The sequence below is a fragment of the Camarhynchus parvulus genome, unplaced genomic scaffold, assembly GCF_901933205.1.
Source record: "Camarhynchus parvulus unplaced genomic scaffold, STF_HiC, whole genome shotgun sequence".
In the NCBI taxonomy this organism is placed as follows: domain Eukaryota; kingdom Metazoa; phylum Chordata; class Aves; order Passeriformes; family Thraupidae; genus Camarhynchus; species Camarhynchus parvulus.
In genome coordinates this window covers 24,081-35,052 of record NW_022148468.1, presented here as the reverse complement: position 1 = coordinate 35,052, position 10,972 = coordinate 24,081, and the positions used below count along the sequence as shown (strand labels likewise).

General features: G+C 55.7%; 2 protein-coding genes across 2 annotated transcripts in view; one reads left to right on the top strand and one right to left on the bottom strand.

Moving 5' to 3' along the window:
* Positions 1-476: 476 nt before the first annotated feature.
* LOC115916805 (class II histocompatibility antigen, B-L beta chain-like) lies at positions 477-4,685 on the top strand. The gene is made up of 5 exons (XM_030970545.1): positions 477-606; positions 1,052-1,321; positions 3,283-3,564; positions 4,297-4,403; positions 4,504-4,685. Exons 1-5 carry the CDS (start codon positions 522-524, stop codon positions 4,510-4,512), a joined length of 753 nt encoding a protein of 250 aa, XP_030826405.1. The 5' UTR covers positions 477-521; the 3' UTR covers positions 4,513-4,685.
* A 1,097-nt stretch (positions 4,686-5,782) lies between these two features.
* Positions 5,783-10,972, bottom strand: part of LOC115916807 (histone-lysine N-methyltransferase EHMT2-like) — a gene marked incomplete at its 5' end in the record, with an annotated part of 29,171 nt that continues 23,981 nt past the window's right edge. The window contains 4 exon segments of the mRNA XM_030970548.1: positions 5,783-6,789; positions 6,915-7,263; positions 9,519-9,694; positions 10,698-10,776. Coding sequence (XP_030826408.1) covers positions 6,951-7,263; positions 9,519-9,694; positions 10,698-10,776 — 568 coding nt within the window.

Below are 10,972 nucleotides of genomic sequence, written 5' to 3'. Positions count from 1 at the left end.
CCGCACCTTGGACCCCCAGAATCGGGGGCAGGGTCAGGGCCAGCAGCGGCAGCAGCCGGGGGAGGCTCCGCGCTCCGTCCATGGCGCTCCGGGCACACCGGGCGGGGTCGGTGCTGCTCCGGAACGTGGATCCAAACTGGGGGCGCTGGGAACGGGGAAGCACCCCAAAAGCGCTCAGCCAATGGGAGAGCGGAGTTGGTGGCGCGTCATGTGTTGCCGGGTAGAGGCCTCAAAAAGTGAGCTCCCTAAGAAATTCTGGCCAATCAGAAAAATGAGCGGAAATGACTCTTTAGTTGCTGGGTAGAGGGTCTGGAAATCGGGCTCCCAACAGAACCGGCCAATTAGAGAGCGCGAAAATCGCTTCGGCCAATGAGAACGCGGCCAGAAAAAAGCCCAACCAATGAAAGCGCGGCCAAAAACCGCGCCCGACCAATCAGGGAGCGCGTCCCTAATGACCCCGCGCCGCTGCGGGCGGGTTCTCGCAGTTGAGCGCGGTTGGTTTGGGGCGGTGGTCGCTGGCCATGGGGCGAGGGGCGGCAGCTGGGGCCCTGCTGGTGGCACTGGTGGCGCTGGGAGCGCCCCCGGCTGCGGGCGCGGAGCTCTCGGGTGAGCGGGGGGCGGGAGGCGCTGGGCCGGGGGGGAGAAGGGGGAAAAGGGGGCGAAGGGGGGAGCCCGGAATGGAGGGGAGGAGGAGGGGACCCCAAAGGGGAGAGCGGGAGGGGCTGAGGGGTGGGGGAGGGAGGGAGGGGGTGGGGAGGGGGAAAAGGGGAGGGGGGACCCCAAAACTGAGCGGGAGGGGGCTGGGGATTGGGGGATTTGTGGGGAAATGGGGAAATGGGAGCCCAAAAGGATTTGGGAGCGGCCGGAGGTGGGAGGGAGAGGATGTGGGAGGGGCAATGGGGAAGGGCGGCAAAGAGGAAGCGGCAGCGCGGGCAGGAGGGTCCCGTGGGGGGCCGTGGGGCACAGGGGGGTGCGGGGGGGGGATCCGGGGTGGGCCCCGAGCTCTGGGGGTGCTGGGGGGGCACCCCTGAGCTCTGTGCTGCACTCACAGGGGTGTTCCAGGAGCTGGGAAAGGCCGAGTGTTACTTCATTAACGGCACGGAGAAGGTGAGGTTCGTGGAGAGGCACATCTACAACCGGCAGCCCTACGCGGTGTTCGACAGCGACGTGGGGCACTTTGTGGGGTTCACCCCCTTTGGGGAGAGGGTGGCCAAGTACTGGAACAGCGACCCGGAATTCATGGAGAACAGACGGGCTCAGGTGGACACGTACTGCCGGCACAACTACGAGGTGTCCCGCCCGTTCATCACGGAGCGCCGAGGTGAGCGCGGGCAGAGCGTGTGCCCTCGGGCCCTGCCCTGCCAGTGACCATCCCAGTCAATCCCAGTCCCTCCCAGTCCCTTCCAGTCCATTCCCAGTCCCTTCCAGTCCACTCCAGTCCATTCCAAATCCATCCCAGTCTCTCCCACTCCCTCCCAGTCCCTCTCAGTCCATCCCAAACCCTCCAGTCCATGCCTAGTGCCTTCCAGTCCATTCCCAGTTCGTCCCAAACCATTCCCAATCCAAACCAAGTCCCTCCGAGTCCCTCCCAGTCCATTCCCAGTTCACTCCCCAACTCCCACCCTCTCTCCCAGTACCGAGTGCCCCTCCCATCTTTCTCAGTGCCACTCCAGTCCATTCCCAGTGCCTCCCAGTCCCACCCAGCCCCTCCAACTCCATTCCCACTCCATCCCAGTTCATTCCCAGTTCACTCTCAGACCTACACCCACTCTCCCAGTGCCCCCATCCCCTGCCACGTCCCTCAGTGCCACCCCAGTTCCTCCCAGTCCATCCCAGTCGCTCCCAGTCTCTCGTAGTCCTTTCCCAGTCCATCCCAGTTCATTCCCAGTCCCGCCTTGTGCCATCCCAGTGCCATCCCACTCACATTCAGCCCATTCCCAGTCCATTCCCCATCCCTCCCAGTTCATTCCCAGTGCCTCCCAGTCCCTCCAAGTGTATTCCCAGGCCATCAAGTCCATCCCAGTCCCTCCCAGTCCATTCCCAGACAATTCTCAGTCCATTCCCAGCAACTCCCAGTCCATTCCCAGTCCATTTCCATCCCAGTCCTTCCCAGTCCATCCCAGTTCCTCCCAGAGCCCCCCCGCGCGTCCATTTCAGCGACGCGTGAAGCTGACGCTTCTCAGCCAATCAGAGCGCGTCTCTCTGATGACTCATCAGTTGCCAGGCAGACCCGCAGCGCCGAGTGCCCCGCGCTGGACTCGGCCTCATTCCCAGTTCCTCCCAGCGCCACCAAAATCCCTCCCAGCGCCCCCAAAATCCCTCCCAGCGCCCCCAAAATCCCTCCCAGCGCCCCCAAAATCCCTCCCAGTGCCACCAAAATCCCTCCCAGCGCCACCAAAATCCCTCCCAGCGCCACCAAAATCCCATCAGCGCCACCAAAATCCCTCCCAGTGCCACCAAAATCCCTCCCAGTGCCACCAAAATCCCTCCCAGCGCCACCAAAATCCCATCAGCGCCACCAAAATCCCTCCCAGCGCCCCCAAAATCCCTCCCAGTGCCACCAAAATCCCTCCCAGCGCCACCAAAATCCCTCCCAGCGCCACCAAAATCCCTCCCAGCGCCACCAAAATCCCTCCCAGTGCCATCCCAGTCCCTCCAAGCCCATCTCCAATTCCTCCCCAGTCCCTCCCAGTCCATTTCCAGTCTGTTCCCAGTTCATTCCCAGTTCACTCTCAGATCTCCACCCTCTCTCCCAGCGCCCCCCATTCCCTCCCATCTCTCTCAGTGCCAACCCAATGAACCCCAGTCCCTCCCAGTCCATCCCATTCCATTCCCAGTCCCTCCCAGTCAATCCCAGTCCCTCCCAGTCCCTCCCAGTCCATCCCAGTCCCACCCAGCCCCTCCAAGTAAATTCCCAGTCTATTCCCAGTTCATTCCCAGTTCACTCTCAGACCTCCACCCTCTCTCCCAGTGCTCCCCATGCCCTCCCACCTCTCTCAGTGCCACCCCAGCTCCCTCCCAGTCTACACCCAGTGCCTCCCAGTATATCCCAGTCCCTCTCCATCTCATGTGAGTCCCTCCCAGTCCATTCCCAGTCCCTCCCAGTCCCTCCCAGTCCATTCCCAGTCCCATACTGTCAATCCCAGTCCCTCCCAGTCCATTCCCAGTCCATTCCCAGTCCCTCCCAGTCCCTCCCCAGCCCAGCCCAGCCCTCCCCTCTCTCTCCCAGTGCCCCCCAGCTGATCCCAGTGTGTCCCCGCTCTCTGTCTCTCTCTCCCCCAGTGCCCCCCAGCGTGTCCATCTCGCTGGTGCCCCCCTCGAGCTCCCAGCCCGGCCCCGGCCGCCTGCTCTGCTCCGTGATGGATTTCTACCCCGCTGCCATCCAGGTGAGGTGGTTCCAGGGCCAGCAGGAGCTCTCGGAGCACGTGGTGGCCACCGACGTGGTCCCCAACGGGGACTGGACCTACCAGCTGCTGGTGCTGCTGGAAACCCCCCAGCGCGGGCTGAGCTACAGCTGCCAGGTGGAGCACGTCAGCCTGGAGCAGCCCCTGAGGCGGCACTGGGGTACGGGGGAGCCCCTGGGGGCGCGGGCAGAGCCCCTGGGCTGTGCTGGGAGCCGCTGGGAGGGAGCTGGAGAGAGCCGGGCTGGAGCTGGGAGAGGGGCTGGGGCTGGGCAAGGGCTGGGAAGGGGTTTGGGGGATGCTGGGGAGGGTGGGATGGGGCTGGGGGGGTGCTGGGGGGCACTGGGAGGGAGTTTGGGGGCGCTGGGTGTGACCGGAGGGGTTTGGGGGTGCTGGGTGTGACCGGAGGGAGTTTGGGGGCGCTGGGTGTGACCGGAGGGGTTTGGGGGCGCTGGGTGTGATTGGAGGGGTTTGGGGTGTGGGTGTGAGGGGGGGGTTGGGGGTGTTGTTGGGGGGTTTGGGGTGCTGGGTGTGACCGGAGGGATCGCACGGAGCCCGGAGGGGCTGGAAGGAGATCGGCGATGGCAAAGCGGGGCTCGCCATGAGCTCGGTTGTGCCGGGCACAGCCCGGGCGGGCTCTGGCTGAGTCCTGCTGGGGCTGCCGAGGGACTGCGAGAGGTTTTGGGGGTCCTGGGGCGCCGGGGGGCGGCTGGGAGGGGGCTGTGGGATGCTGAGAGGGACGGGAGGGGCTTTGGGGGGTCCTGGCCAGGACAAAAAGGGATCGGGGGAGGTTTCAGGGGTCCCGGCTGGGCTGGGGGCCACAGGGAGGGCGCTGGGAGGGGCTCGGGGTGTCGCCGAGAGGTTTTGGGGGTGCTGAGCCCTGCGGACCCCCCAGAGATGCCGCCGGACGCCGCCCGCAGCAAGATGCTGACGGGCATCGGGGGCTTCGTCTTGGGCTTGGTCTTCCTGGCGCTGGGGCTCGGCTTCTACGTGCGCAAGAAGGTCAGGGCGGGTGCCGGGGGTGGCGTCCCCGCCGTGGCGGAGCGTGTGCGCTCCCGCCGGGGCCCCCAGCCCGGTGTCACCCCCTTTTCTGTGCCCACAGAGCTCCTGAGCCGGCGGCGGCCGCAGCCCCTCCCCGCGGGCTCGGGCCCGGCCGGGACCGCCCGCTCCGTCCCCGCTCCGCTGATTTTGGGGGGTCCCGTGTGCCCCCCAGCGCCGCTGGCGCTCTGCCCCCGCCCAGTGCCTGCTCCCAGTGCTCCCAATAAAGCTTCCCAGCTGGGCCCGGGGCCGTTTATTGGGGGCGGCGGGGGAGGGGTTCGGGGGCGATGGGACGGATTTGGGCAAAGGGAGGGGCACACAGGGTGGGGGCTGGGCCCGGGGGCAGCGGGAGGAGGAGGAGGAGGAGGAGGAAGGAGCCGGGAACGTGAGAGAGACGCGGGGGAGGCGGCGGAGTGAGGAAGGGCAGAGGGGCGGCGGCCGCGGCGGGGAAGGGAGCGGCGGGACGGCCGCGGCTGCGGGAGGCGGCGGAGCCGCGCCCTCCGCAGCTCTGAAGCGGAGGCTGCGGCGGGGAAGGCGCGGCTCGGCCCGCCGGGCGGCGGCGGCGGCGGGAGCGGGAAAGCGACCACGGGCGGCGGCGGGGCGGCCTCGGCAGCCGGAGATGATCCCGGGGGGCGGCGGGAGGAGCGGCGGGCGGGGCACGGCCGCACAGGGGGCAATGGGGACGCGGATCCGGTACCGCGGGGACTGCGAGGGCTCAACAGCGGCGGCACCGGGGCGAGCACCGGCACCGTGCGGGCAAACGGGGCGGGGGGCTTGGGGGCGGCCGGGCAGGGGGCACCGGGGAAGCGGCGGGGGCGGGGCCGCGGTGACGCTGTGGGCGGGGTCGGAGGGGCGGGGCCGCGAGGGCGGCGAAACCGGGGGCGGGAACGGCGGGAGCCGGGACGGGGGGAGCGGGGGGAGGGGCCGGGGGCGGGACCGGGGGCGGGGCGGCAGGGGTGGGCGGGGCCGGGGCGGCAGTCTGTACGGCAGTCGCGCTTTACGCCGCCATTTTTGACAGTCGCAGTTTTACGACAGTCGCGCTTTACACCTTCTACGACTGTTGTAAAAGGTGTCGTAAAGCACGACTGTCGTGAAAGGGGTCCCGAGTGAATTTTTTGGGGGTTCAAGATAGATTTTGGGGGTCCTGAGTTGATTTCTGGGGGTCCTGAGTGAATTTTTGGGGTCAAAAATAGCCCCTCCCCCTTTCCCACCATAGCCCCGCCCACTCCCCAGCAAACCCCGCCCATTTCACGAGACCACGCCCCCTTTTCGTTCCAGGCTCTTTATTGGTTCAAATCCGACGTCAATCAAAGGGAGAGGGGGAGGGGTTACAGGGGACATTTAGGGAAATTGGGGCAAATTTGGGGCGGATTGGGGGAAATTTTGGTCATTTTGGGGTAAATTTGGAGCTGTTCTCGGTGAATTTTAAGTACTTTGGATGAATTTGGGGCGGATTTGGGTGAATTTTGACCATTTCGAGTGAATTTTGGCTGTTTTGGGTGAATTTTGGCCAAATTGGGGCCATTCTGGACGATTTTTGACCATTTTGGGTGAATTCGGGATGGAACTGTGACCATTTTGGGGGAATTTGAGGCAGTTTTGGTGAATCTGGAGCCATTTGGGGGTTTTATTTTGGCCTTTTGGGGTGAATTTTGGCCAATTTTGGGTGGTTTGGGGTGAATGTGAGGCCTTTTTGGGTGAATTTTGACCATTTTGGGTAATTTTTGGCCAATTTGGGTAAATTCAGGGCAGTTTTGGGTCAATTTGTGGCAGTTTTAGTTAAATTTGGGCCGTTTTGCCTCAATTGGGGCAGTTTTGGGTGAATTTGGGGCACTTTTGGGTAAATTCAGAGCCATTTTGTGTCAATTTTGACCATTTTGGGTGATTTCGGGTGGAAGTGGGACCATTTTGGGTGAATTTGGGGCAGTTTTGGGTAAATTTGGGGCAGTTTTTTGGGTGAATTTGGAGCCATTTTTTGGGTAATTTTGGGGCAGTTTTCATTTGGGCTGTTTTGATTAAATTGGGGCAGTTTTGGGTAAATTTGGGGCTCTTTTGGGTGGATTTGAGACCACTTTGGTGAATCCGGGGTAGTTTTGGGTAAATTTGGGGCAGTTTTGGGTGAATTTTGGCCAATTTGGGGTGAAATTGGAGCTGGTTTGGGGGTGAATTTGGAGCAGTTTTTTTGTGAAAATTTGGGGCAATTTTGGGTGAATTCGGGGCAGTTCTGAGTGAATTTTGCCCATTTTGGATGAATTTTGGCCGATTTGGATGATTTGGGGGTAGAACTGGAGCCATTTGGGGTGAATTTGGGGCACATTCAGTTGCAAAATCGAGGCAGATTTGGGTGAATTTGGGGCAGTTTGGGGTGAATCTGGAGCCATTTTGGGTGAATTTTGCCCATTTTCTGTCAATTTTGCCCATTTTGGGTGAATTTTGGGTGATTTCGGGGTGGAACTGGGACCATTTGGGGTGAATTTGGGGCAGTTTTGGGTAAATCTGGGGCACTTTCAGTTACAAAAACGGGACAGTTTTGGGTACAAATTCGGGGCTGTTTCGGGTCATTCCGGGGCCGTTTTTTGGGATTTTTTTGGGATTTTTTTGGGGGATTTTTTTGGGGATTTTTTGGGGGATTTTTTTGGGGATTTTTTGGGGGATTTTTTGGGGTTTTTTTTCACGGCGGGGGCAGGGCCAGCAGGGGGGGCAGCAGCTCGGGGGGTCCCCGCGCCCCCCGCCCGCCTCGGCCGAGTGTTTGCATTTCTCGGAGCCGCACTGGCACGGGAAGTATTTGCTCTTGATGTCCCAAAACCGATCCCCGTAGTCAAACCTGCAATTTGGGGGGGACAAAAATCCTGGGGTCACCCCCAAATTCCGAGCATGTCCCCGATTTTGGGGGCGGTTGGGGTTAGGGGGGTTTGGGGTCACCCAAAAATGGGGTGGGGGGTGTAAATTTGTGCTAAATTGGCACTAAATTGTCCTTAAATTTTCCCTCAATTGTCCTTAAATTTTCCCTAAATTGTCCTTATATTTTCCCTAAATTGTCCTTAAATTTTCCCTAAATGTCCCTAAATTGTCCTTAAATGGCCCTAAATGTCCTTAAATTTTCCCTAAATTGTCCATAAATTGTCCTTAAATGGCCCTAAATTGTCCTTAAATGGCCCTAAACATCCTTAAATGTCCTTAAATTTTCACTAAATGTCCTTAGATGGCCCTAAATATCCTTAATGGCCTTAAATTTGCCCTAAATTGGCTCTAAATGTCCTTAAATGGCTCTAAATGGCCTGAACTGGCCCTGAATTGCCCCTAAATGTCCTTAAATAGCCTTAAATTTGCCCTAAATGTCAATAAATTGTCCTTAAATGGCCCTAAATATCCTTAAATGTCCTTAAATTTTCACTAAATGTCCTTAGATGGCCCTAAATTGTCCCTACATGTCAATAAATTGTCCTTAAATGACCCGAAAATGTCCCTAAATGTCTTGAATGGCCTTTGATTGGATGGAAATGTTCCAAAATGGGCCCTAAATGTCCTTAAATTGGCCCTGAATGTCCCTAAATGGACCCAAATGTTCCAAAATTGTCCTTTGTCCAAAAAATCCCATAAACACCTCAATAAAACCTCAATAAACCCCAATAAATCCCTATAGAACCCTATAAAACCTCAATAAATCCCCAATAAATCCCTATAAAACCTCAATAAATTGATATAAAACCCCAATCAAACCCCAATAAATACCTATAAAACGCCAATAAATCCCTATAAAACCCCAATAAATCACTATAGAACCCCAATAAATCCCAATTAAACCCCAATAAATCACTATAGAACCCCAATAAATATCTATAAAACGCCAATAAATCCCTATAAAACCCAAATAAATCACTATAAAACCCAAATAAATCACTATAAAACCCCAATAAATCACTATAAAACCCCAATAAATCACTATAGAACCCCAATAAATCCCAATTAAACCCCAATAAATCCCTATAAAACCCCAATAAATCGATATAAAACCCCAATAAATCACTATAGAACCCCAATAAATCCATATAAAACCCCAATAAATCCCTATAAAACCCCAATAAATCGATATAAAACCCCAATAAATCGATATAAAACCCCAATAAATCACTATAGAACCCCAATAAATCCATATAAAACCCCAATAAATCCCTATAAAACCCTATAAAACCTCAATAAATCCCCAATAAATCCCTATAAAACCTCAATAAATTGATATAAAACCCCAATCAAACCCCAATAAATCTCTATAAAACTCCAATAAATCACTATAGAACCCCAATAAATCGATATAAAACCCCAATAAATCACTATAAAACCCCAATAAATCACTATAGAACCCCAATAAATCACTATAAAACCCCAATAAATCACTATAGAACCCCAATAAATCACTATAGAACCCCAATAAATCCCAATTAAACCCCAATAAATCCCTATAAAACCCCAATAAATCGATATAAAACCCCAATAAATCACTATAGAACCCCAATAAATCCATATAAAACCCCAATAAATCCCTATAAAACCCTATAAAACCTCAATAAATCCCCAATAAATCCCTATAAAACCTCAATAAATTGATATAAAACCCCAATCAAACCCCAATAAATATCTATAAAATGCCAATAAATCCCTATAAAACCCCAATAAATCCCAATTAAACCCCAATAAATCACTATAGAACCCAAATAAATATCTATAAAACGCCAATAAATCCCTATAAAACCCCAATAAATCAATATAAACTTCAATAAATCCCTATAAAACCCCAATAAATCACTATAGAACCCAAATAAATATCTATAAAACGCCAATAAATCCCTATAAAACCCCAATAAATCACTATAAAACCCCAATAAATCACTATAGAACCCCAATAAATCCCAATTAAACCCCAATAAATCCCTATAAAACCCCAATAAATCGATATAAAACCCCAATAAATCCCTATAAAACCCCAATAAATCACTATAGAACCCCAATAAATCCCAATTAAACCCCAATAAATCCCTATAAAACCCCAATAAATCGATATAAAACCCCACAAATCCCCACCCCAGCTCCTCGCCGGGCCGGATGTGGCGGCTGCTGAAGAAGGCGATGCGGGGGAAGCGCAGGTCCTGGTGCAGCATGAACACGCGCACGGGGATGATGTTGGGGTCGCACAGGTGGTTGATGAAGCGGCTGACGTTGCCATAGTAACGGGCGTCGATGCAGTAAACCTCGCCGTCCTGGCGCCGCAGGGGGCGTGGTCAAAAAAAAAGGGGGGGCGGGGCTACCGCGCGTGGCCACGCCCACTGCAGAACAGGGTAGAGCTGGGTGTTTCAAATTTTGGGGCTGTTCCTTGAGGATTTGGGGTCCTTCACTTACACATCTGGGATTCCCCCGCTCATCAGGGGACCCTCAGCACCTTTAGGGACACCCCCAAAAATCCTGGAGCCCCCCAAATCTCTGGGACCCCCCAAAAATTCCTGGGACCCCTGCATTGGGTGAATGGGGTAGACCTGGTGTCCCAAACTGGGGGTGGTTTCTGAAGATTTGGGGTCCCTCCTCTGTACAACTGGGGAGCCTCAAATCCTTTAGGGACCCGCCCTAAATCCCTGGGACCCCCAAAAATCTCAGGGACCCTCCCCGACAAAATTTCTGGGATCCCCCCAAAATTCCTGCGACCCCCAAAAAATTCCTGCGACTCCCCAGTGGGTGAATGGGGTAGACCTGGTGTCCCAAATTTTGGGGTTTGTTGGTGAAGATTTGGGGTCATCTTTTTGCTCACCTGGGGTCCCCTGCTCATCAGGGGACCCTCAGCACCTTTAGGGACCCTCCCCCAAAATTCTGGAGCCCCCCAAATTCCTGAGACCCCTCCCAAAATCTCTGGGACCCCCCCCAAAAATTCCTGGGACACCTCCATTGGGTCAATGGGGTAGACCTGGTGTCCCAAATTTTGGGGTCGCCCCACAAGTTTTGGGGTCCCCTCACCTGCACACCTGAGGACCCTCAGCACCTTTAGGGACCCCCCCAAAAATTCTGGAGCCCCCCCAATTCCCTGGGACCCCCCAAAATTTCCTGGGATCCCCCAAAATCTCTGGGACCCTTCAATGAGATTCAACCCCATTGGGTGAATGGGGTAGACCTGGTGTCCCAAATTTTGGGGTCGTCCCAAATTTTGGGGTCACCCCAAAAATCTGGGGTCCCCTGAGCCGCCAAAATGCCCAAAAAGCCCCAAATGCCCCTGACCTTGTTGTCCAGGTCGAACAGGTAGGAGTCGTCCTCCCTCACGTCGGCCTCGGCGTCCGAGATCAGCTCCCCCACGTACCTGGGCCAAAAAATCCCAATTTTGGGCACCCCAAAAAACAGAAATTTCCCCCAAAAAACTAGCATGAAAAAAAAAAAAAGGTAAAATTCCCCTAAATCCCCCTTAAATCCTCCAAAAAAAAAACCCCTAAAATCCACCCGAAAAAACCTAAAATCCCCCAAACCTCCCATTCTTGGGGTCCCCCTCCCCATTTTTG